The 25995-nt window shown below is 36.4% G+C and overlaps 2 protein-coding genes across 10 annotated transcripts; one reads left to right on the top strand and one right to left on the bottom strand.

The window, feature by feature from the left end:
* Positions 1-1865: 1865 nt before the first annotated feature.
* LOC105458701 (G2/mitotic-specific cyclin-B3) lies at positions 1866-11306 on the bottom strand. Of its 8 annotated transcripts, none has more exons than XM_011704200.1 (7): positions 11224-11306; positions 7112-7365; positions 6135-6455; positions 5379-5831; positions 5116-5271; positions 4040-4320; positions 1866-3716 (listed from the first exon to the last, which is right to left on the bottom strand). In XM_011704200.1, the coding sequence occupies exons 2-7, from the start codon at positions 7316-7318 to the stop codon at positions 3665-3667; spliced, it is 1470 nt and encodes a 489-aa protein (XP_011702502.1). In that variant the 5' UTR covers positions 7319-7365; positions 11224-11306; the 3' UTR covers positions 1866-3664. The 8 variants fall into 8 exon arrangements, with proteins under 8 accessions (XP_011702502.1, XP_011702498.1, XP_011702501.1 ...); XM_011704196.1 differs by lacking the exon at positions 11224-11306 and adding an exon at positions 9941-10147; XM_011704199.1 differs by lacking the exon at positions 11224-11306 and adding an exon at positions 9945-10147.
* LOC105458703 (peroxisome biogenesis factor 1) lies at positions 10278-23800 on the top strand. 2 transcript variants are annotated; one of them, XM_011704206.1, is made up of 17 exons: positions 10278-10333; positions 10791-10999; positions 11642-11857; positions 11937-12051; positions 12985-13365; positions 14155-14737; positions 15734-15948; positions 16715-16874; positions 17187-17349; positions 18074-18233; positions 18844-19160; positions 19618-19682; positions 19781-19840; positions 20269-20455; positions 20536-20709; positions 23402-23514; positions 23645-23800. In XM_011704206.1, the coding sequence occupies exons 2-17, from the start codon at positions 10904-10906 to the stop codon at positions 23715-23717; spliced, it is 3078 nt and encodes a 1025-aa protein (XP_011702508.1). In that variant the 5' UTR covers positions 10278-10333; positions 10791-10903; the 3' UTR covers positions 23718-23800. The 2 variants fall into 2 exon arrangements, with proteins under 2 accessions (XP_011702508.1, XP_011702507.1); XM_011704205.1 differs by having other exon boundaries at positions 18838-19160.
* The last annotated feature ends 2195 nt before the right edge of the window (positions 23801-25995 follow it).

Here is a 25995-nt window from a genome sequence, read left to right as displayed (position 1 = left end):
TCCGTCCGATTTCGATGAAACTTAGCAAGACTACTTAGTGAGTTTCTCCGTCATTAATCGTACTTGGCATACAGTCAACTGTTCTGAGACATTTCAATATTAAATTCATTTAAAGTTAGTAGAGTTTTATATTAGGACGTTTATATTCGAATATCTGACGTAGATAATTGCCACTTAATTTACAGATTCGAATTAAAACCCGCCTGTCAATTTTTTTTTCGTTTTATAGTAATATCTTAACAATTATCATTATTTATATCATAAAATATTATTACATAACGAGAAAAAACAGATTAATTGAGAATTAAATTTATACTTGAGTCTGTAAATTAAGAGGGCAATTATTCACGTCACAAATATTGGAATATAACGTTGGACTGAACTGTACTAATGAAATTTAAATATTGAAATTTCTCGAAAACGATTGATCATCTGCCTCCCGAATAGGGACATTATATTCGAGAGAATATACTCACTCCGTAATTCTGCCAAGTCTCATTGAAATCGATGGAGTTTAACTTCTGAATTTTCCCTCGTATATTTTATGATCGTCCATGCATCCATGTCTTTTGTATATATATATATATATTTCTTACATAAATTTACTTTGATTTTGCCCTAATTAATTATGGGTACAATATATATACAGATAAAAATCTGTGATTGATTATATATGTACAGTGCATGTAATTTTTATTTATAAGTTCGCTTTTTATGAGGTAACTAAAGAAATCTAACGAGGATATTAATATTCCGAAGGTGCGCGTTACATTATTATGTTTTTGATCAAGCGCAATCGTACAAATACTGAGCAGTCGCTGCGTGGTGGATTACACCGGGTAGCCATAAAATTTCTTTGTTCCATTTTGTATAATTATTGTCAAATATGCTGCACATGATTCACTATACACTGAAAATTTGATTTTTTATCGTTCAATAAGAAATACAAAGGATTGTCACACATAGAACTTGGTTATGAATGTAACGTATATTGATCCACGAGATAATTATATATGCATATATTCTCTCTTATTTTAAGTATATTTTATTTTTCGTTTATACACGCTGAAAGATTTTTATATTACTTTTTTAATGTTTCGTTTTGTATTTCCTCACAATAAAAAAATATAAATAAATGATATTAATTATACAAATAAAGAATTATAATGTAAGAGTGCGCCAAATGATTGAAGCATCTCCCCGTCGAACGCAGTAATGCGATAGGTCTCATTTTAGACGTAAAATCGTATATCCAGAATAGCGTCCAAATTATGGGACTTATCTCATTCTCTACAATTCTGTGCCATTTAACTTTACATTAGAGGATTTCGTGGCCACCCTGCATTTGGGAAGAGAAAAAAAATTCACGACGCGCACGCACTCGTTTCGGTTTTTTTTTTTGCGACATTATGAGCGAATGTTGATATCACAGATGGTTTTTCTCCTCGCGATTCCAATTGAACGTTTTCGTTTGGAAAAAAAGAACTATGTCTCACCCAGCACTATTTATATATAAATTTCGAAGCGTCGGATCTACGAACTGCGCGGAGAAAGCGGTCTTTTTCGAATTTATTACACTTCTGTTTTGGCACGCAAGCATGTATAAATCAACTTCCCCTCTTTTCTTGATCCTCGAAGTGGTGTACTGCAGGTGTATCTTCAGAATAAATTAATAAAATGGCTTAATTGGGTACCAATCAATTTTTTTTTCACTAGGGCGAATTCTTTCTTCGCGACTCCGCCTTAGGGAAAAAGTTACACGATTGGTATCCTGATGCTCTCAGTTTAGACACAAACCGCAATTTACCAGCGGAAACGGTTTGTCGCTCACAAATTTAGCATTCACGTGTTACATTACGAGTTTCGATAGAGATCTTACTTCGCTAAATGTACAAAACGGGCGTTTTTAAATCATACCTAAAAACAAATTGCCATAATTGTTAGAAGTACAGCTAGATTAGATCGCTAGATATCTAAGATCAGACATAGGATACTTTAGGAAAACGCCTCTAACCCTATGTGGAATTTTCACATCATCCGCGATTATCTGCGATAAATATTTCGCTTTTTATCATCTCATTTCGTGACTGTAACAGAAATCCGAGTTTCTCATCCAACAACATAAGCTTCAGTCAGTCTACGTCTTACAGTCAGGCTTCCGCTGCATTTCCCGGGAATTAGTTAGCTTTTTTTTTATGCTCCTCTCGTTCTTCGACCTCCAATCATATTTCAATGATCAGACTGTCAATATTGAAATTGCATGGAGACGGGAGGGGACAGACAAGAAAAGTTAGTTTGATCCTGTGATGAAGATATACGGGAAGCCTAACTGTAAATACAACAATGATAACAACGCGCCACACCCTTTATATGACGGTATACCTTCGGTGAGAATTGTCACACGATCACTCGCTTGCGTAATCATGTTCGCACTATCAATCGACGATCGGCAAGTATAATCCTTAAAATATCTTTCGTGAAAGGCATCGAAGGATTGAATGAAGATAAATTACGAGGAGATAGGCTGAAAAGCAACGCATACAGTCAATTGAGAAACGAGATAGAAACAGTTGTGTCTATATTCGATTACTCTTAATAACTGAAGGCAAATTTGCTCCACTTTCAATGATTCTCAAGCAATGGTCGGAGTCAAGTATATATTATGCTAATTAGATCTAATTTGTGCGATCTAATGAAATTTTGTCATTATTTAGAGACATGTTTAGGAACGCTAATCGAAGCGTGGATTCTGGAGCAATAAAATTAATTTCGCAAATATGAACCCGACCGCTTCAAAATTTATGTACGAATTTCGCGATAAAAGATGTTGCGACAGACGTTACGATATTCAATTCGGATCGACAGATCTGACGTTGTGCAATTCGCATTTCTTCTCTCGACGTAAAATGCATCGTATTCTTCCGTGGATGGTGAAGCTAACTGAACGATGATGTTACGATTACCAAAGAAATTTTTCACTAGGAAAAATTTATAGGATTACAAGGGGCGATCATGTAAAAAAAAGTAGATCAATTTTATTCTTTTCTTTAAATTTTGAAAATGTACAGATTTTTTCATTCACGAGCCAATTCGACGTGCATTACTTTTCAGTCTATTCTTGCAAATATTTGAAAAAAAAACTCGACATCAAATCTCAGGTTGAGAGAGATTACTCTCGCAAAGATATAAAAGAGTGGCGCTAAAATAAATTTTCAATAAAAAAAGAAAAAGAATTAGTAAAATGACTTATACAAATAGTAAAGACTGTAAAGTGATATAGAGATTACCATGTCATATACATATATAAATAATAATAATAATAAAGATAATGAGTCAATATATACGCCATCTAATGTACCCATAAAAAAACTCGGTGAAGTTTCGCGACAAAACTTTTTGACATTCGAGATTTTTTTACGTTTCTCGCATTCCTCTGTTTCACGCATTACACAATTTAGAGAGCAGCGTTGCCATTCGCTAGCATTTACAACGCATTAACAAACATTCAAACTGTTCAACAATTATTGATACGACTAGCCCTAATAATCCCTAATGCTATGTTACTAGAGCAATTCACTTGTCTGTATTTATACTGAATTTGGGACACTTTCTTTGACTTACAAGTTTGACTTCCATCGATTTACTCTTATTTGTACTCTTTCTATTATATGTCTAAAGTCTCTTTTAAAGGCAGCTTTGCCACTTCGAAGAAAATCCTAGAATGAAAATGAAATATAATGAATATTAGTAACTTGTGAAAAATACATTATATATTATAACGTTAATATATATTAAATATATTATAACATTATATGTATAATGTATTTTTCACAAGTTGTCAATATTCATTCTGTTTATACATAATATATATAAAAGAAATAAATTAAATATAAATAACACTTAAATTATAAGTATAGTTAGATACTTATTTTTCAGACAAGTTGTCAACATTCATCCTATTCATATATAATATATGATATATATACATATATAATATTCATACGAAATGAACTAAATATAAATAAATATAAATACTTACTTGTGGCTGTATTTATTGTGGACAGTCTTTAGTGAATCTTTGTGTTTCTTATGCAGGCTCTGATTCAAAAGATTGCAAATATCTCTCATGTCGTCAAGTTTATAACCGCTATAGTATTCTAATGTTTGATTCCATCCTCCCAGATCCTTCATTAACAACGCTAATAGTAACGCCGCCGCTGCCAATTTACTATCGCTGTACCTGATCATCGTATAATCCATAAGCGAATGCTCCAATATGTACCGAGCCAGGGTTAACGTGGCCATGGAGACCTTGGCACACTGTTTTCAAATAATAGATTGAATTAGCGTACATTTATAGATTCCATTCGAATAAGATATTCTATCGGATTCTAAAACTAGACAATCTATCGGAGACTAAAAGCATCTAATTTCTAACCGGAGAATTAGTTTTTAATTAGATTTTCTTTTACAATCTGAAGATAATGTGTACTTTTGCAATGTTTATTGCACAATAAATTTTACATATAATTGAGTATATATATAATATTTATACATATATTGAAAAAGAAAAATATCAGATGTTTTGCTACTCAGACTCGAAAGAATCAAATATAAATCTTCCATTTGCTAGATATTTGTTATTAAGTTATTCAAGTTTTATGCATTAATACTTATTCGAAAATATATTAGTTTTATCTCTAACCGATATTCACTCCGAAATTTAACTAGTATTCATGGGTCTAGTGTATCCGACGACATTTTAAAATTTAATGTTTCTCTGTTTGAAGTTAACGTAATTGGATAATTTTTTTTCATTTTTAAGGTTAAAATCCGAGGAATAAAATTATAAAACGTATAAAACTATCAAGTTGTGAAAAACATTTGTTATAATCAAATCATAACACTTTCTGGAGATTTGGCGTGTAATTGAAAAAAACTGGGTTTACTCCCCAATTAGGATTAAATCTAATTCTGAATAATAAAAACCTTTTTTTTTAAAAGAAAATTATTTCACTCACAGAAGAAGTAACATATATAATATAACTCATTAAAATCCCGACACAGAATTTTTGGAATATTTCTTAGAAATTGATAGTCCTGTGTATTACTTACCCTAGCATAACGCCGAAGAAATCTATAAGAAAGAGGTATTCCCAGGTCAAAATTGACTACTTTTAGAACATTCATTTCCATTTTGATCAGCTCCCTCTGCGTGTAAGCACCGTCACATATGTACAAAAAATCTTCCACCATCGGTGGTATTCTTTCCTAAAGCCAAAGTTAAGAAGTTTTTGTTATTGGACTTATATATTCGAGTACAATTTTATTAGGCAAAAAAATTTATGCGGTGAAGATACATAATTATAAAAACTTACGTCAAATTTGCTTGCTATAAAGAGACTCGCAGCTCCCAGCAATTGCAGAGTCTCCTTCCCGACTGTCATCTTCGTCAGGTATAGGTCGACCAGTTTCACAGCCAGATACAGGGTCTCGTGATTCAACTCGAACGACTCCTGAACCTCGACCATCCAGTCGATCAATAGCGCTCTCATCCACTGCGAGAGGCACACTTGCCGGTCCATGTAATCGCCGATGGGGAATAGGCGTTCTCTTTCCTTCAGGTACTCGAAGATGTCCATTACGTAGTGCGATACCTGGTACGGGTCTAGCCAATTCTCGACATCGAAGTCCCACTGAACGCCTTCGGGTAATTGCCTTTCAGGTACGGCCATCAACACAGAGGCGACCGAAACTTTATTCTCACTTGCGGGAGATGTGGGTTCTCTCTCAACTTTTTCCACATGTTTGTCGTTTGCTTTTTCGTCAACCTGTATATATGTAATCAATTAGTTGTTCTGTTCACAGAATGAAGTATTTTATTTTATTCTATTAACAGAATAAAGTAAAATAAAATATAGTAAATATATAAGCCTGCCTCTCAGTTTAAAAAATTATTTCTTAAATTTGTTAAGAAATTTTATGTTAGAAATTATATAAAATTTATTTAAAAAATAAATTTTAGTCTCTAGAAAAAATTTTTTGACAAGTTTTTGTAAATAAATAAAATTGAAGAAAAATTCTTTCGTGGATTCTGAGATATGTAATAATATATTGCAGAAAATATTGTTTACCTTATTGCTGCTTCTGCGAGTCCTTTTTATGCTATCATTGACATCTTCCAATGCACTGACGTACAACGAATTATCCTCGGATTTCTCTAAATCTGCACTTCGTCTATTATTATTTACAATTTTGTTGGCAGTCTCTGTTTTATCATCTTTTTTGATAATAGGTTTTACACGAGGCACTTGTTTTACCTTCGCTGGTACAACCTTTAATGCAGTAACGTCTGCAGGTTTCTCTGAAGCTACATTACTTTCATCAACTGGTTTCGATAGAATAACCACCTTCTTTGCTGGTTGATTTTGCCCTCCTAGCGACGTAGTAATGGCCTATCAGATCCATAAAGTAAAAGGAAAAAAAAATATTTTTTTATAAAATAAAAAATGCAATACCAAGTGTAATGTATGTAACAAAAACATTGGTGTGAACATTAAAACGCTGTGATATGAATAGATTAAAGCAACGATCGGATTTAGATCACTTTTGACCCGAGTGTCGATGTCGACTGTCTTCTTTCTGCTACTTGCAACGCCTGAGATAAAGTAAAGTAAAATGCCTAACAATAAGCTAAAAATATGTAGTCTTCAAGATATGTAACCTTATCTCAAGAATTCCTCGTATACAGTAGGATCATGTCTTCTGTCATAGACATAAAAATTTCTTCCTTGAATCTCTGATCTTATTCGTGATACTTCTGGAGCAGAAGCATCGTGTGCCTTGTGCCTAATATATATCAAACTAAGGATTGGAATTTAACCAATTATAATAATGAAAATTAATCTCAAATTTAGTGAACTTAGCTTTGATTGGTTAAATTTCAATCTTTAGTCTAATATGGGCATTATTTACAACCTGTTATTACGACACGAGCAGCAAGGAGGGAAGACATGAAAATCGTGTCGAAAGTTACATTCAAATCCGACCACCGAATTGAAGCATATATTTAAGTACACCTTGACATAATAATTGATAGAAGAATACATACGTTGGTGATGTTTGCAAAGGCGTATCTTTTATTCGTTCTTTCTTTGGATGGCGAAACCTCTGCTTTTCGCTTGGCGCGAGTTTCTCTGCCAACATTGGACTTCAATACATTGTTCAATAAAGAATTTTGACTCCTAGTTGTTATCCCTTTTCTCAAGGTTGCAGTGCTGCCTTGTCTATTTTGTCCAAGTATTTTCGGGGGTGCCATTTTTAGGATGTGACGAAACTTTGGTGTTCTTGTTTCTTATTTAATTGCTGTTATTCACAAAAATACACACATAATTAGTTTACATATTAATTACAGTTTAATTTATAGTATATTGTGTGTGTGTGTGTGTTTTGTGTAAAATTAAATTGCCTCGGCAATTTAATTGTGATATTACATATTATTCATTGGAGCTGTGTTTTAAAGACTGACAATTAATTATACTAAGTGTTACATTTACGTTAAATATGTTATCATTTTCATAATTAACAAGTCTAATGCTTAACTTTTCAGTGGCACTCTGATGGTCACTAGCGACTGGCGTTATTAATTTTTTTTTAACAATAAAAAATGGATGTCATACAGAATTTTGAAATTGGATACAAACAGTTAATAACAGCTACACAATTTAAAGCAAAAAGTAAATTCAAAGTAAAGTTAAACAGGGTGTACTTAATTCAACATGAGGATGTAGCCTAAGAGTCCTATTCCGTAATTCTTATTGATTATTATTGAATGATTGTCATTAGTGAATAATTTTTCTTATTCTATAACAACAAAATTGTCGTAAACTCAACAATAGCTAGAAAGATGCCTACAACAATTTTGTTATCATTTTATTAATGAAGTTTATAAAAAAGGCAAAGTTATTCACAAACGACGATCATTCGATAATATTGTTAAAGATGTAAACAGAACAGAATCTTTAAGCTTATGTTCCGTGCTGAAAATGGGACATGTTAGTGTTTTAAATCTATGCACGTAACGTATGCAATACATTTTCATCACTGTCTTTGTGTGAAAAAATTCTGATATCTTATATTTTTAATTTTTTAAATTTCTGAAAATATCTGAAATTTCTTTAAAGAGAAATTAAATAAGTTTCCTTTCGAAATTATAGAATGACAAATCATAGAATATTTTAGAATTCATCTACATAAAGAATTTTAGAAAAGATATAGGCTTTTACAGCGTTGTTAAAAAGTGTTTCAATCTGAATAAAAAAATCTAAATCTAAATTTAAAAAAATTATAAAATTGTATAGAAAAACTATAATAAAATTATAATTATATAAATTCTAAAAAAATAAAAATATAAAGAATGCTAGCAAAATTTTTCTCCAGAGCAACAGTGAATATCAAAACGCAATTTCATTTAATCATATTGCATAATATTTTAACATTATATGATAATGAGAATTCTGCGATACACACAGAAATCACACATGTACAAAACTCATAGGGCAAGCAATGTGTTGAATATGTAACTTGTATAAGAGTAATATTGGTATATTATAAAGTGCTATTAATGTACATCAAGCAATGTGTTAAATATGTAATTTGTATAAGAGTAATATTATAAAGTGCTATTAATGTACATCAATGTAGATGATTAAATTTAAGTTGAATTAATTTCCTATTTATTTTAAAGCAATATATATAATAAATACTAAAAAAACATTTGATCAATAAATGCTCTAAAAGTAATTTTCTGTGTGCTTTTTGCAAAAGTGAAAATGACTCCAAACATCGACTTTAGAATCGATATCTATTCTAATTTCGATGACTAAATTTAATTGTAATTGCGATCTATAATTTGATTTTTAAAATAACTAAAAAAATCGCCCTGTTAATCTTGGAAAAATCACTTGGAATAATTCTTATACTCCAGTCCAACAAGAAAGCAGTTTTTTCTACCGATTAAAAATCAAACCTGTTCTTTTTTTTATTTCTCCTTATCTTTTTAAAAAAATATTGAATAAATCTATATACATAATGATCATAAATAATCAATAATTTATAAGACAATTAATGATACACAATAGATAGTTAATAATAGCGTCTTTTAATAGGATAAAAGAGTGACTTTCTTAGCGTGTAAAAAATCCGAGAGGTGATCATTTGCATAAAAAGAAATTGGGCAATCGCTCCCGGGATTAATGTGAGAAATGCAACAATTTAAGGTTATGAGAACATTCTACACTCTCTCACAAGTATTCTCAAGATACTTTTGACTCAGAGAAAACACAATCGAAGGTTAACGTATGACCTTACGAGGTCACGTAGAAGTGGAGCTCTCGGTTGTACGATTCAATCGAGCTCCCTGTACGAACCTAACCGACAAGATCGCCGAACTTGTCGCCGAAATGACGTGGAATTATCCCGCTTTCCGCCGGCATGGAAATTCGCGTGGCTCTCTGTGATAAATCTCACGATTTTACGGATTTTTCGGTTCCCGGGGCGAAGGCGCTGCGAGACGAGAAAACGCGGGAATCGACGCAGGGCACACACAAGCTCCAACTCCGTGCCGGATCTGTTCGGTCGCGAGAGATTCGTTATATTCCGTTGCTCCCTTCGACGGGGGGGGGGGGGGAGGAAGGGGACGACTGTCGAGGAACAATCGCGAAGGCTGGCCCCCGCGAACTGCGAAGGCCGCGAAAGGTCGCGAGCAAAATATCAAAATATTTATTCGAAATATACACACACGGGCAAAAGCATGGAGCCGTTTTTCTCCCGCGGGCGTCTCGCCTCTCGCCCCGCCGAGTGCTCCCGAAATGCGTGCCGATCGCCGGCGGCGGGGGCGGCGGGGCACGCACCAGGAACGTGCGCGCGTCGAATTGCGTACCTACGTGTGTATGTACCTCTCGGGGGGGAATCCTCTCGTGTAATCGCCGTGCGCGAAAGGCGAAAGGTCGCTTGTTTACAAGGTCCTCGCACGCCACGCGCCGTCTACGGCCAACGGCAACGGCTGTGCTACGGTCGCGTCTCCTCGCTCGCGCCCGCGTTCTGCCCTGGGTCTGGTCGGTGATTAACTGACTGCCGACTGTTGATGTTGATTTCAAACTCACAGTTACGGCCGGTCGCGGCGCGACGATTGGCCGGCGTCGCCCGCGCGCCGGCCAATCCGCGCCGTCCCCGCCGCGGGCGACATCTCGCGACGGCGCGTGGAACCGAATGCCGACAGAGTGGTTGGTCGAGCCGCGGAGCTGTGTAGACAGTCGCGTAGCTATCTCAAGAGGTAATAAAAATCGAACGGTTCGAATTGGGATTCGCGTTTTTTTTCCAGAAGTTCTTCCCGGCGAGTCAATAATCTCTCAAGTTCTTTATTTCAGTGAAATATATAGCCCAATCGAAGATATAACTTGTATATTTATCTCACATGCAAGGAAACAATTAGTGCATTTTTTAAGATTTCTTGTATCTATTGTTGGTATTTTCTTACGCTACCTATATATTATATTCTATATTTCTTTCTCAAAAAACACGAAGCTTTATATAATTATGGCTTTGCATCAATTTTATTGTGAAATTTTTATGTCAATGCTGAAGTTTTTCTCGAGCATTTCAGAATTTGCCTACATCATTTCGATTTTGATTAATTCTAAATAAATTCACATCATATATGTAAACGAATGTTTGTTCTCTGTATGGGGATAATTTAACGAGTAATGCTCGTGACAAAATGTAAATTACAGTCTGCTCGGGAACACGGTGTAGCTCGCAGTGCAAAGTTCATTGGGTTGCAGAGTGACATGTCGGTTAGATTGTGTGTGTGTCTCTCATTCGTGGCCGTGCCGTTTACGCCAAGATGGAACGCGAGCGTTTTGTCGTCAAGTACATCACGGCGAACAATTGCTTCGCACATCTGTCGGCTGCCCGTTCGACGCACCGTTCGAACGACAAGGTTAGTTCGCGTTTATATAGAATCTGACACACCAGTCACCACCGCATAAATGATTGTAAACACACGGCGCCTCGCGCCATCTTATGAGAGAACGTTGCGTTACGTCACGCATAAAACGCCTGAGGAACGTAACGAGTCTGCTAATTGCAGCCGAGGAACGTAAGAAAATGCGGTGTAAACAAGTAGCAAATAAAAATCATTGGATTTGCTTACTGCTTACGCACCTTACGTTGTTTACATTTTTCTGTGCTTTTGACGCGCCAGCAAGACTGTCCAACACACTAGAGTCCCTAGCCAAGGCATGGCTAGGGACTCTACGCTACACTAGCGCTCAGTGCGGGGCCTCTCTGACGTGTCACGTCACGTCACGTGATTGATAGACGGGGAACGGTAGCAGGAAATTTCAACGGAGAATGCACCGTCCGAGCGGAACAACAATAATAAACTTTGCCTGTCGAGGAAACGCAATTTTCAAAGAAACACACTTCGAATATATAAAAAGTGATTTTCCCCATAAATTTTTGCAGTTATAAACAGTTTGATCGCGCAAGAATGACGAGATAAGCGTAAAATTAATAGTAGGTACGCCAAATTCTTCGGATCTCTGGACAATATCATCAGCGACGACGAATTTGATTACAGGTGAATGTAATCGAAGTGTCGCATAACGAGAGGAAGTTCTACTTTTCTACCATCTTTCGCGCTAACGACGACGAAGTGTTATGTATCGGGGCGAAATTCGCGAGAAGTTTGAACATCCAGGATGGAGATGAAGTACTCGTGTCCTCTGTGGCAAATGTTTTCACGTTAACAAGCGTCGAGGTCGCGCCTCAAACGGCGATCGATCGCGAACTTTTGGTATGATAACGCTCGATCATATACGTCGACTTACGCCAATGATGAATTAATTAATTGATTGCCCGTATTTCGGCGGTAGACGTTGCAAAGTGAGAAGATACAATCGGATCTCCTGAACCAAGTGAGAATCGTCGCGAAGGGACAGCCAGTCGTGGCGTGGATCTCAAAGTTTTCCTCCGTGACTTTCATTGTGGGCAAGTCGTTTGTTTCTTTTGTGTGATATAAATACTTGATTGTGCAAAATTCCGAGCAATAGCTTTACTACTCTCAGTTATGTAAATGCTGAATTACTCCGTTTTTTATTATATCAATTTTAATCGATATTATTTTATCATTATTAAGAATTGTTGAATTTTGCAAAGAAAGAAGTCAAAGAATTTATTGCTAAAGTCATGTGTGTGTGACATTAAAATATTAAAATATATCAGGATACATTTTAATATTAATATATCCTAATACATTTTAATAGTAAATTTTAGTAGTAAACGCTGAATTACTCCGTTTTTATTATATCAATTTTAATCAATATTATTTTATCATTATTAAGAATTGTTGAATTATGCAAAGAAGTCAAAGAATTTATCGCTAAAGTCATGTGTGTGTGACATAAAATATTAAAATATATCAGGATATATTTTAATATCTTAATGTCACACATATCAGGATATATTTTAATATTAATATATCCTGATACATTTTAATAGTAAATTTTAGTAGTAAACGCTGAATTACTCCGTTTTTATTATATCAATTTTAATCAATATTATTTTATCATTATTAAGAATTGTTGAATTATGCAAAGAAAGAAGTCAAAGAATTTATTGCTAAAGTCGTGTATGACATTATTAAAATATTAAAACATATCAGGATATATTTTAATGGAATGCATCGTATAAGAATATATATATTGTATTAATATTTTAATAATATCATGACTTTATTAAATTGTGTACTTTTATATACAATATTAGTACAATATATATATATATATATATATTATACGAATATTATATATAAAAATACATAATTTTATATAAAATATTTTATGTTACATATTAAATATTTTATATAATATTTTAATACCAAGGATATTTTAAAAAGATATATTTTGTACGTGATCCTTGTAGAGGATTTAAAGCCGAACGTCACGTGGGGGAGACTCGAGGAATTCACGGAAGTGCACGTGCTTGATACAATCGCGAACGCAACGATAAAGGACGCGGTCGTTAAGAAAGAGACCAAGAGTATAGGTTTTTTGACCAATATCTGGTCTAATCTTGTCAGAACACGAGATCATGACGAGGATTCGAGGGACAACGCAAATTATGCCTTGCTGCAGAGCTTCCGCAGTAAAATCGCGCCTCGCGAGTTCCGTGTGCATCCTCTGCCGGTCTTCGAGTCCTACGATCACTTGAATGCCCACGACATGATCCTGCGAGGTCCCTATCACATTCTGATTCCGAGGAGCAGCATGCCGAGAAACGCAAGATCGAGAGGAACGATGATATGTAAATTTCTTACACAAGAGAATATTTTGCTTAAAATTCACGCGCTCAATTTTTTATTACATACAGAAAGAACGATTTTGCTGAAGTAAAAATTGGATGTAAAAATTAGGTACAGATACAAAACTGAAAATAATTATGTAGGACGCTCAAGCATGATGTTGCAAAAAATGTTAACGTTCTACAGAGAAAAAACATAGCAATGACAATTATATGTATGTAGGTGACAATTAGAAAAGTTTTATATGTAAAATCAATGTATATAGTTGAATAAAATAATTTATTCAACTGATGTAGTGATGGCAACTAAATCTGACAGATAGTTTTTGAAAAGCTACACGGAGACAATTTTTTTTTAATTTATCCTGAAAATCATGTTAATGATTTCTGAATGAAAATCGTGAAAATCACATAAAATTCATGGAAATACTATATATTATCCCGATCGATTAACATAATTTGCGGGGTAAATTTTAAAATAAAATTCTCTCCGTGTATAATTGTAATCTAATAAGTCTATATTGATCTTTTTTTAAATTTTTTATTATAGATAAATTTTATAGAATTCCATAATATATAAAACTTGTATAATTGTCCCTATATTGTCGCTATTACTATGTCTTTTCTCTGAGTGTAGAATGTCAAAACTTTTTGGATCATCGAGAGTTCTTATTTTGATGATCCATGATTATATATTTTAAGATCTCTGTATTCGGTCTAATTTTTATACTACTTAAGCAAAACTGTTCGTTCCGCGTGTAACTGGGGCTTATAAAACCAATTTATTTGCAGGTAAGGTCAGCAAAGTGTCGAGACAACAGCGCGCTAACGACAACAGCAAGAATTCGAACGTTTTCGACCTTCGACCCACCAATTCGCGTGAACTCGTCGCGAGAATTTACATTCTCGAAGACATCTTGGACAAGTGCTCCGCGTCGTTGGACAGACAATATTTCGACTTGAATTCGATCCACTCGCGCGCGTATGTGTCGGCGGGTTTGAGAATCACTTTGGAACTGAAGCCGGGAAGCAGAGTGATCGTGCGGACGATCGAGGAGGAGGGCGAGCCACCGAAGGCGTCGCCGGTGAACATTTATCCCTCCGATCCGTCGGTGACGCCGGAAGTTTTTAAAAATTACGCGAAACTCCACTCGACGCACGAGCCACTGCTGCTTAATTCGCCCGCGACAATTCTGCTCGACGGCGGCGAAAAGTGCTTGGTAAAGATGTCCCTCGAGAATGCCGATTACGCGACGGTAGACGCGAAGGACGCGGAGGACTTGACCGTCCTTGCCACGTGCGAGCTGTCGTTCCCGAGCAAGTCGAATTTCGATTGGCGCTGTACCGCGGAAAGGATGGAGAAAATCTCCATGAGGTAATGAGATGCGTGTGACCACGGTGTAGGTTTTTATTAGAGATGTGCGAACTATTAAAATACATATGAATCGAATCGAATTAAGTAAAATGCGATTTGATTCGGATTTTAATCTCTGTGTTTCGAATCCGAATTGTTCGAAAATTTCGGATGACCCAGCCGGGGCGAATGGGAGGGGGGAGGGGCAGGAAGAAGAGTCAAAAATTTATTTCATACAAAACTTATTAAAATACTTATATTAAAGTCAATCTTTGAGGTACATCTCAGGTATATTTTTTAAATACTTTTTTCCAGTCTTTTCTCAAAAAGTAATTTTATAATTAAATTGTTTCTTCTTGCCAAAATTTAGAGAGAGGATGCAAGTGTTCCCTGCCTCTTGCGTATAGTTTGAATATACGAATCATATATATCTTGATTCATATAAAATTCATTTATATAAAATGTTTCATATTTCTCGCTAATAAGTATTTCATATAATTAATACTTTTAATACTTTTTTTTCCAAAAAGTAATTTTATAATTTAATTGTTTCTCCTTGCCAAAATTTAGAGAGAGGATGCAAGCGTTCCCTGCCTCTTGCGTATAGTTTGAATATACGAATCATATATATCTTGGCATTCATATAAAATGTTTCATATTTTTTGCTAATAAGTATTTCATATAATTAATACTTTTTTTTCTACGTAGAAATTGTTTTTATCGTGTACACATTAAAATTTAAGCTTAACAATAATTAATTATTGATTAAATGTTTCAATGATTCGATTTGACTCTGGTAAAATTTTGTCGATTCGATTCGGATTTGAACAAAGAAATAAAATACGATTCGGCGTAATAAAAAATATCACGATTCGCACATCTTTATGGTAGTTACAGCTGCTATTGATAAAACGGCCTGATAATAGCGGCTTTTTGAATCGCCAAGTAATAAATCAGATTTTAAAGTCCGATTTATATGTTGCGCCAAATCGCGATAAAAAAAATATATTTACTTAGGTATATAGAGGGTGTCCTTAAACATTGCGAGATCGCGCTCGACCTCAGCTTGGGCTTGCGGCGAGCGGTGGACTTCCGGTACGATCGGGAGAACATTCTGATCTACGGCGACATGGGTTCCGGCAAAACGACCGTCTGCAAAAAGCTAATCGAACATTATTGCGAGGCGCCGTATTTCGTGTACACGCACACGATTGATTGCAGGTCGCTACAAGGTAATATCGCGTCAGTTTTTTTTTTCGCGCAATTAACTGCAATATCGAATGTGACGAATTTTAATTTCTGTCGAACTTCCAAATCTTGAAAGCGTTTATGTTTTTAAATAAGAAAGTAAGAACTTCCAAAGAACTTTTGAAATGAAAAATAAAATACAACATAAACGTAGAGCTAATGAATCGGCGTACAAATTAAAGCGCGATTAACGATGCACAAAACATATATATATATATATATTATCATACGGACCGAATATTTTGATTTACTTTGGAATCATTTTTAGCGACAGTAATTTCAATTCTTCACATTTCTCCATCTACAAAGGATGAGCCACTTTCACAGAATTAATAGATCCAAATTGTGGGATTTTATATTAGTTTATCCTTTTTCTTGCGATAACATTTATATAGAAAGGTTTAATCGTTATTTTCTTTTAATTTTGTTTTTAATAAATTATAACTAATCTATTCAATAATCGTATTTTAATTTATTACCATTTAGAAAAAAAGGTTATTGAATTGTTTAATTTATAAATTTTGGAGTCCGCTTTAGCATAATTTATTAAAGTCATTTTATATATTTCCAAACCTAAATTAAAATTAAATTCATATCTGTATTATATCTATGTTATAATTAAAATAAAATATATTTAAAAAAAGATTTTAGAAAATAATTGAAAAGTGCAATTTGAGATCTGTCAAATTTTTGCCGTATTAGTTACGAAAAAATCTTGTAGATTTACTAAACACAGCGATTATTAATTAGGCAAACAGATGGAGGCAATACAGGGAATCATTATGCCCATTATAAACGAATGCTTGTGTCATCAACCGTCCATACTATTCCTGGATGATTTGGATAGCATTACCAATAGCAGTACCACTGCGTCACAAAATGACGTGGTAAAAACGATAAACGCTTCCAGGTAAACAGAGCTGCATTTTATCGATTAATTTAAGCCAAATGGTAATTGTTAATATCATAAGTAAAGTAATTGTTAATTTAATCGAAAAGGCAGGTAAAAAATTGTTATATAAATAATTTCGTGATTTGCAAAATCGACGCTCGTGATTATCATTCATAGATTATTTATAAATATATTTATAAATATTATTTCTCAAAAATTATTCTTTAAAAAGAAACAAAAAACCTTTTTCATATTTATTCTCTAATACGAAATGTCCGATGATCATCTTAATCAACAGAATCTCTTGATTGATTTTATACTGAATTTTAGAATTGCTGACATGCTGATCAATACCATCACGAAATACCAAGATTCTCATTACATCTCGATCGTCGCCACTTGTGCCGACGTGAGTAAAATCGATTCGAGATTACGGCCGGCCAGAGGAGTACAGTTTTTTAGGACAATCTTGAAGATCCCGAGTCTCGAGAAGGTACAATCGATCCGATTAAAAAAATCCATATAACATATAAAGTTATTTCAAATTATGCGAAGAGAGTAACATGCGCGAAATCTGAAAAAAAATCGATCTTTTATCTTACGTAAATTCACAAGAAATTTAGAAGCCCATTACATACATTCAGAAGAAAAATACATAATAATGACAACTAAAATATAACTATAGAATAATGCCAACTATAAAGATAAATTTAGTTTACATTACATGTAAAGTTATATAGCTGAATAAACTATTTTAAAGTCATTGAATTTATTTTAATAGTTTATTCAACTATACATTTATTAAATTCTATATACTATAAAATATGTTGTCATTTTTATAGTTGCCACTATGTTTTTCTTTAAATGCTATACATTATTTACATAATTAGGTTTAATTTATACATCACAAAATTTCATTTTTAATTCGTGTTATTTTCACGAAACACGATTACTGAAATTTAGATGTTCAAAGAGAGTTCGCTCGAAAAAAGAAATAGAAAGTAAAATATGAAATATATTAGAGTCATATTTATTATTTTGCAATTCTCTAAATTCCATTCTTTGTGCTAGTTGTATCTTGTTTGCCGGGTGCATTTCTCGATTAACGCGCCTTCGTATTTCCGCACCTTCTTAATTAAACTCTCCCTATCCCGTGTAAGTTGGGACGTTCTCTCGTTGATTTCTGCGTAACACTAACTCGTGTCGTGGTTAACCAGGCGGATAGAATCGATATTTTGCGATTAACGCTCGAGGACAAGTTGTGCGTGCCCGGAGACATAAATTGGAATTACTATGGAAACAAGACCGAGGGCTGGATGCCTCAGGATCTCGTCGACTTGGCGGAGAAAGCGCGGTTCGTCGCGTGGAAGCTCCACGGTAATGAGATACACAAATAATCACAAAAATATACCCATGAACACCGCAATAATTTTAAATAAAGAATTTAATCAGAAGAAAAAAATTGTACCAGTAAAAGCAAATAGCAATATTTTAATTAACAGCAGTGTTAATTAAAAATCATTTTTATAGTAAGATGATCACAGGCTAATTATATTTAGTTTTGTCTTAATCCTGGTGAAAATTTTTCTTAGAATTTCTCATATAATTATTTAGAATTGTTTAGCATTTTTGTAAAATTTTAACTTTTTAAAATATTTCTCAGATTTTTTAATATGAATTTAAACATTTTTTAAAATAAGTGCTGAGAAAGTCTACATCTTTTCTAGAATTCTTTACATATGTATATGAATTCTGAAATACTTTAAGATTTTCGAGACTTCTATAATTTCCGAAAAAAACTAATAAAATCTGAAGAGGTTTAAGGTTTTTTTTTTTCAGAAATCTTGATAAATTTTAAAAATAAAAAATTCTTAAAAATATATGAAATATTATGAGAATTTTTTTCGCCAGGAAAGTCCAAGAAAATTTAGCTTGATTATTTTGCAACGTGTTATATTTACGAATTTTTGTCTGCTCAAAGCGGCAGAAAGATTAGAGGCACCGATTGTCGTGACGGACGAAAACGTTAGCGTCGCACTGGAGGGTTACACGCCGATGTCCCTGCAGGGCGTGCAGTTGTACAAGAGCGGCGGTCTCTCTTGGTCCGATATCGGCGGACTGGCGAACACGAAGAGCTCTCTCACGGAGATTCTGCAGTGGCCGCTCAAGTACCCGGAGATCTTCAAGAAAGCTCCGATAAAGCTTCAGAGCGGCGTACTGTTGTACGGGATGCCCGGCACCGGGAAAACGATGCTGGCTAAGGCGATCGCCGGCGAGTGCGGCGTGAATTTGATCAGCATCAAGGTGAAACCTAAGACTCATTTATAATTAGAATACTCAAAATGGAGTTTAGTTTTAATTCTCTTTAAATCTGTTGGAATTATAAAAAGAAGAATAATTTTATAGTTATCACGGAACGAAGTTACAGCTACTCTTTATAGAAAGCTTGGCTTGGCAATTTTCAATCAGGCATAAAATGAAATTTATTAATAATTTTTAATAATGTTTTATTCATTATTTTTATTTTATGCGTCAGTTTCACACGAAATCCTTAATTAAAATAATAATTTAATTGCAATTAAATGATGTATAAATGCGGTTTTTTTATCATTTTTTTAAGGCTACATTCCAAAATGTTGCTTTTAAGGAAAATTTTAGTTAAAGTCTATAACACACTTAAAGTAAATTATAGCTTTTTAGTAAAATTTTCCTTGAAAGCAACGTTTTGAAATGTAACTTTAAATAATAAATTTTACTTCAGGGTCCAGAATTGCTATCGAAGTACGTAGGCGCCAGTGAGGAGTCCGTAAGAAATGTATTCGAAAGGTATAATAATTCTTCAAATTTTCTTCTCTTTCTTTCAATACTGATGTTCGGAGTTTATATGATATATGGATTTTTTAAAATTTATTATATTGTTTTAGAGCCCGTCGCGCCAGGCCGTGCGTTTTATTCTTTGACGAATTCGACAGTCTTGCGCCCAGGTGAGTCATACCTGGATTAACTGATCGTACAAAAAAAAAATTTACCCATCCCATCTTTGTTTGTTGATATCCTAATGATAGGCTACAATAATCGACAGCAAATATTCTCTCTACAGATTAAATATTATACCTATCTTGTAGTCTCGTAATCGTAAATATAACTTGCGGCAAGGCATGCTTTTAAAAAATAGTTTAATTTAGTCCAAGTAAAATCAAGATAAAATAGAGATATGTAAAAAGATATATAAATAAATAGATAACTATTGTAAGTAGACAAATACACAGCTGTCGCAATATTCATAAATATGTAGACAATTATCGGAGCTCATATCTCATTTTAATCTTTTCTTTATTTTCAACACGTAAAAAAATATATGTTAATTGTTTTTATTATGACAAATATATTGTATGCATTTTATTTTAATCAGACGCGGGCACGACTCTAGCGGTGTCACCGATCGGGTAGTGAACCAACTGCTGACGCAGCTTGACGGGGTCGAGGATCGCGAGGGGGTGGTGATCGTGGCAGCGTCCTCGAGGCCCGACTTGTTGGATCCGGCTCTCCTGAGGCCGGGACGCCTGGACAAGTATTTGTACTGCTCTTTACCGGATGAAGTAAATATATTTTTTATAAACCCAACTCGGCGTGGCTTCATAATTTTTCTTTACCAATACTCACCGTTTTTTCGTTTCAGTTGGAAAGAGAGGCGATCTTCACAGTTCTGTGCGGTTCGCAAAATATAAGCATAGCCGAGCTGGACCTGAGGGAACTAGCTCAGCTCTCTGACGGATTGACCGGGGCTGATATCAACGCGGCGATCACTTTGGCGAGACTGTCGGCGTTCGAGGAGGCCTCGGCGATTGCAAAGGTGAGTGCATTAACCCTTTGATTACTACGCGCCACTATAGCGGCTTCCCGCTATTCTTTGAAATGAAATGTCATTATCGTGGCTTCCCTCTGAACGGTCTTTTGGGACAAACGCTATTAGCATTTTTCTGTACCTCGATGCTTTTGTCGTTATTAAGTGGAAATGTTTTCATTTATTTTCATCTGCGCTTGTTTCATCGAAACATCGTTTCCTCTGATAAACATTAATTAATAGTGATATTATATTGATTATAATTTTCTGCTCAACAGTATAAATATAACACATGTACAATACAACAGTTATATTGTTGAGTAGGAAATTGCAATATTGATATAATATTATTGTTAGTTGATCAATTGTTTACTGGATTTTTTAATTTTTTTCGAATTTTACGGCCAAGCGCAGTACGTCGTACAGCTTCGCTAATTCAGCCGTATCCAAAGGATTAATATCAATTCATATTTATTTATATATTAATCGTACATTGTCCCTTTGTCAACTTAATTAATTCTTGAGTCTCATTGTCTGTACACCTTGTTGTTTGATCATTAGTTAAAAAATTCAAGATATCATTTTGTTGTTTATAGAGAAGAGTGACTTAAAAGTACCTGTATAAATAAAATAATATTTATGAAATGTAGACAAGCATAATAAATGAAGGTAAAAACTGTCTCAAGTATCTAATCACTTTCAACGAAAAATTCGAGAGAGATATTCAGACACGTATACGAATTTAGCCTGGGTAATCGGAATTTTACTTGTCAGCTATGGTGATCGATCTTCCGAGCCGCTACTGTTGACTCGGACTCTCTTGCGGAACGGCATCGCTAATGGCCGAACCGTTTTGTTATTGTTGTTGTTGTTGTCGTCGCTGGATAGTATCTGTGCAGCGCCGCGCCGTAATGAAAAGCGCTTCTCGCGCGACTCCCGAGAATCATTTGTAGGGTAGCTTCCGAAGTAAGATAGTGCGTAATGACGATAATATCGTTAGGTGTGCACCCTACGGTGTGCGTGCACGCGGGGGCGCGCCCGGGCGCGGGTTGGGGGAGATCGAAGGGGCGGGGGGGGGGCGGGAGGGGACTGCGGAGGAGAGCTGTAGGTGCCGCGATATAACCGAGGAAACGTAGACCAGGTTTATTAGCACACGGTGCCGAGAGCGTCGGGGCGACCGGGCCACCCCCTTCGGCGCTTCGCTTCATCCCCCGCTCGCTTCGCCCCACGCCTCGCTGAACGTCGAGGGGGTTATTATCTTATGCGTTATAATGATACACGGTTTAGGGCCCGCAGCGGTCCTGCAAGATCGAAAGCCAGACAGCCATTCCCGCTAGTTATGACGCTCGTTAAGTCCCTCAGACGTCTTCGACGTGTCTATCGTCGACCCTCCGTACCCTCGAGTACGCCCCGTTTAATTGTTTCACTTACTCGATCCGTCTTCTAATTATTTTATTGATTTTCTTCTATTTGTTTATTCGCTAATCCATTTTTGCAATTTTTCTACCTAAACAGGTGTAAAAGTGACACTTTATTGGTATAGAAACGAAAATTTTCGATTAGACGACCATAAATATATACGGCATAAATAGTAAATATTTATGTAAAATATTGATATTATGTCGTTCATGCGTCAAATCCTCTTGGAAGTCATTAATTTATTATCCGACGTCTAGTAGTTTGTAAATGCATCGAAGATTGACCGAATTTCTTGATGTGCTCATTCAATCTTCATTCCTCACAACTTTTATTCAAGAATATAAAAAAAAAAAAATATGAAAATCTACTAAAAACGCACGGTTTTATACGATCTACAGAGACGAGTGATAAATTTGGCGATTTCATTCATATGATACATGCGTGTGCACCCGATCGAATTAATCCGAATTAATCGGGCCCCTGCGTTAAAAGGTCGGGAGCGTCTTCGAGGTATATACGAGGAACGAGTGGCGCGGGAAGCTATTAATTAATACGCATCGGAGAAAACGAAGTTATACGGCGGCACTTAGCTCCCGGAAGAACGCGAGTATCCAAACTGTGCGTCTAATTAGCGAGTGAGTTTCCGGAGAGCGTGACGCATCCCGAGAGCGTGAGAGAAAGATATATAGAGATAGAGGGTGAGAGAGAGAGGGGGGGGGGAGGGCGCGTTGCTGTGATAAGTGATTATGCGGATAGGAACATGGGAGGGTGTCTTCCGAAGCGGTGCAGATTGTGCTTAACTCCAATAATTAATTCAAATCGCTGCTGTTATACCGCGCAACATTAAGCTTTTGCAGTATTTTGAGACGAATTCGGCAAAACTTTTTCACGCGATCGGAACAAACGAATGATAATAGGACTATGCTTTGTGGATTAGGTATATGTTTTAAACATACAATTGAAGTACGAACGTAAAACTATTTTATATACATGTACAGTATATAAATTATAAAATACATGTGCTTGGTCATAAGTATAAATTCTCGATTTATTGCATTTTTTTTTTTTTTTTTGGAAAAGGTGATAATAAAAGAAAAAAAATATCAAGATTGTTAAAAATAAATGTTATTTTTCAATAAAACTGTTTTTTAATTTATTTTTTAAACGTAGAGATGTAAAACGTTTACGTCAATTTATGTGAATGCTTTATACTTATATATACCAAGGTGTGTACATATAAATATTTGTTTTATATTTTATTTATTTTGTTTATCGATGACAGGACGGCAAAATCAGTGCGAGTGACATCAAAGTTACGCAAATGCATCTCGTGGAGTCTGTCAGATCGACGAAGCCGTCTTTGTCCACCGCTGAAAAATTGAAATACACTCATATGTAAGTGGACGCGCGCACCAGAAAATTGGAGTTATAAGAAATTTATTTCATTTGTCATAAGACATTGAATTCGTATTATTATATTCATTGTTACAAGACTCATGTGTATAATACTGTTTCATTATTACAGTTACACTCGGTTTTCCAAAGGGGACAACTTCACGGAGGATCTGCTGAGGAACCAGAAGGCAACGCTAGCTTAATTCGAATCTTCCCTTAAATTATAATTCAAATTTCTTCAAGAAGGAAATAAATATGTGCACTTCTGCATTGGAACAATACAGTACAGGTAAAATTGAAACAAAATCATTTCTTCTTCCTCGCTCTGATTCATCTCAGTCGCGCAGATCGCGCGAAATAGAGAGGCGACGACGTCGCAAATGTACGTATAACAGTTGGAGCGACGATTAAACGAGAGTCAGGACGAGAGTGTCTCTTTTTCGCCGCGCATCTTTCGCGGGATTCGCGAAATCGATCTCGAATGAGAATCCACGTGTAACTCGCGATGGAGATTTTACCGGTATAAACCCGCGGTGGCGAACCGCGCGGCGCGGCAGCTCGCGGGGGGAAGGGGAGGGGGAGGAGGAGGAGGAGGAGAGGGCGCGAGCTCGAGGAGGCGGCGGATGTCGCGCCGGGGCAAAGTTAAATTAAATCACGGGCGAAGGCAGCTAATATTGTAGTTTATCTGGCGGGACATTAGCGCGGTGAAATATGCGCCTCTCCTTCGCCCCGGCGAACTTAAAATCAAGATCTTAGACGAACTTCCCAGCGCCTCCCGCCCCTCCGCTCTCCTTCCTCTCCCCCCCCCCCCTCGCGAGACGCCGACGTCGACGCCGGCGCGTCCTTCCTGCTAAGTCGCGCGTGAAAATACTAATTATTATACCGATTATTAATACGAAAAGTTGCCCGGCGCTAAGTCGGCAGGCACGAGGAGAGAGTCGCGGCTGAGTTTCGCGCGGCCGGAGGGGCGGGGTGGAGGCCGCGCGCGCGCGCGCGCGCGAACATCCGGATTACGCCTCGCGCTTACGCTCGGTTAAGGGGGAGGAAAATTGGACCTCGACCGAGGGGCTGAAGAGCGCATCGCGACGGATAATGAGTTTGCCAGCGAAAATATGTATGTACATATAGAATGTCGTCGCGCGGAAAAACGGATGTGTCGCATACGGTTCGTCGAGAGGCATCAACGTTACGATCTCGTGAGATGACCTTTGTATTCGCGTGCTGCTTTGCCGTGAACATGGTCGAAAGGAGTTCACGGATAGCACTATTCGCAGGATTAAGCCGCGAAATGGCGGAAGAAAGACGCGCGTTGCGCGAGGGGATGCTCGCAACGACGACAACGACAACGATGACGACGACGACGACGACGACAAGGACGAGGACGAGGACGACGACGAAGAGGCTCTGCTTAGCATAAAAATGGCCAATTACCCGGCTAACAAGCGACGGTCGAGCGACACGAAGAGCGATAGAGAGAGTAAGCGAGAGAGCTGGGCGACGAAGCCGGCTAACTCCGTTAGCGCCTCTCCGCCCGCCGAAGGAGATTAGTTAGCGTAAATGCCGCCGGTTGACGCATTTTTATTCCTGATTACCGCTTCTCGCCGCGCTAATCCCATTCGCGCTGGCGACATTCGGGAAAACTCGACTTCGCGCCTGGCAACAAATTGCCGTTCTCGAAAAAGGATGAAGGAAGAGGAAGGAAGGAAGGAATCGGGGCTCTGTGCGTATAGGTGTATGCGTGTATATATATATATAGGCGCGGGGATATAAAGGAAATAGGCTGTGTTGTTTAGGTAAGAAGCGAGACTTGGGGCGAAACGTTGATCGGTCATACTGGAACATACGATAGTCCTAAATGAGGATCGATTTTCTTCTTCGATAGCAGTGTTTCCTATCATAACGTCACCAAGAATACAACACTTGGATAGAAGTGTAAAGTACACTAGTATCATTCAATTTATTGATAGTCCATTGGAAATATATTATATTGAGCCAATATTGTGTCAATAAATTATACTACTTAGGTGCGGTTACACAAAAGGATTCGAAACTTCAGGCGAAGAAACAAAAAACGGGGTAGCGACATTTTGAGAATTTTATAAATTAAATCGAAAAGAATTTTTGCGCATGTTCAAAGTTTAAATAATAAAAAGCATCCGAAAGTCCGATCTAGTCGGGCAATATATTTGCATCTTTCAGCGGCTCGGTGAGGAGAATGAGATTTTTTTTTCGTGGTTCGAAGGAAAATTTGTTTGAAAAAGAAATCGCTTACAATACAACCGCTGATTTCCAGGCCAATTCTTTCGAGAATAATCGCGGGGAGGTAGGTGAATCTGTGTCCGCATTCAGCTTTGGGTCCTTTCGCGCGAAATGCAAAGGAAGTTTCGCGCGACGGCAAAAGGAGGAGCGTGAGACAGCGTCTTCGGGACTATCCGCGATTACCTCGGGGCCGCAATTCCGCGGCGTTATAACGACGCGAGC

Source organism: Wasmannia auropunctata, unplaced genomic scaffold (genome assembly GCF_000956235.1).
Source record: "Wasmannia auropunctata unplaced genomic scaffold, wasmannia.A_1.0 LD334385.1, whole genome shotgun sequence".
NCBI classification, from domain to species: domain Eukaryota; kingdom Metazoa; phylum Arthropoda; class Insecta; order Hymenoptera; family Formicidae; genus Wasmannia; species Wasmannia auropunctata.
This window is presented reverse-complemented; position numbering and strand designations above follow the sequence as displayed.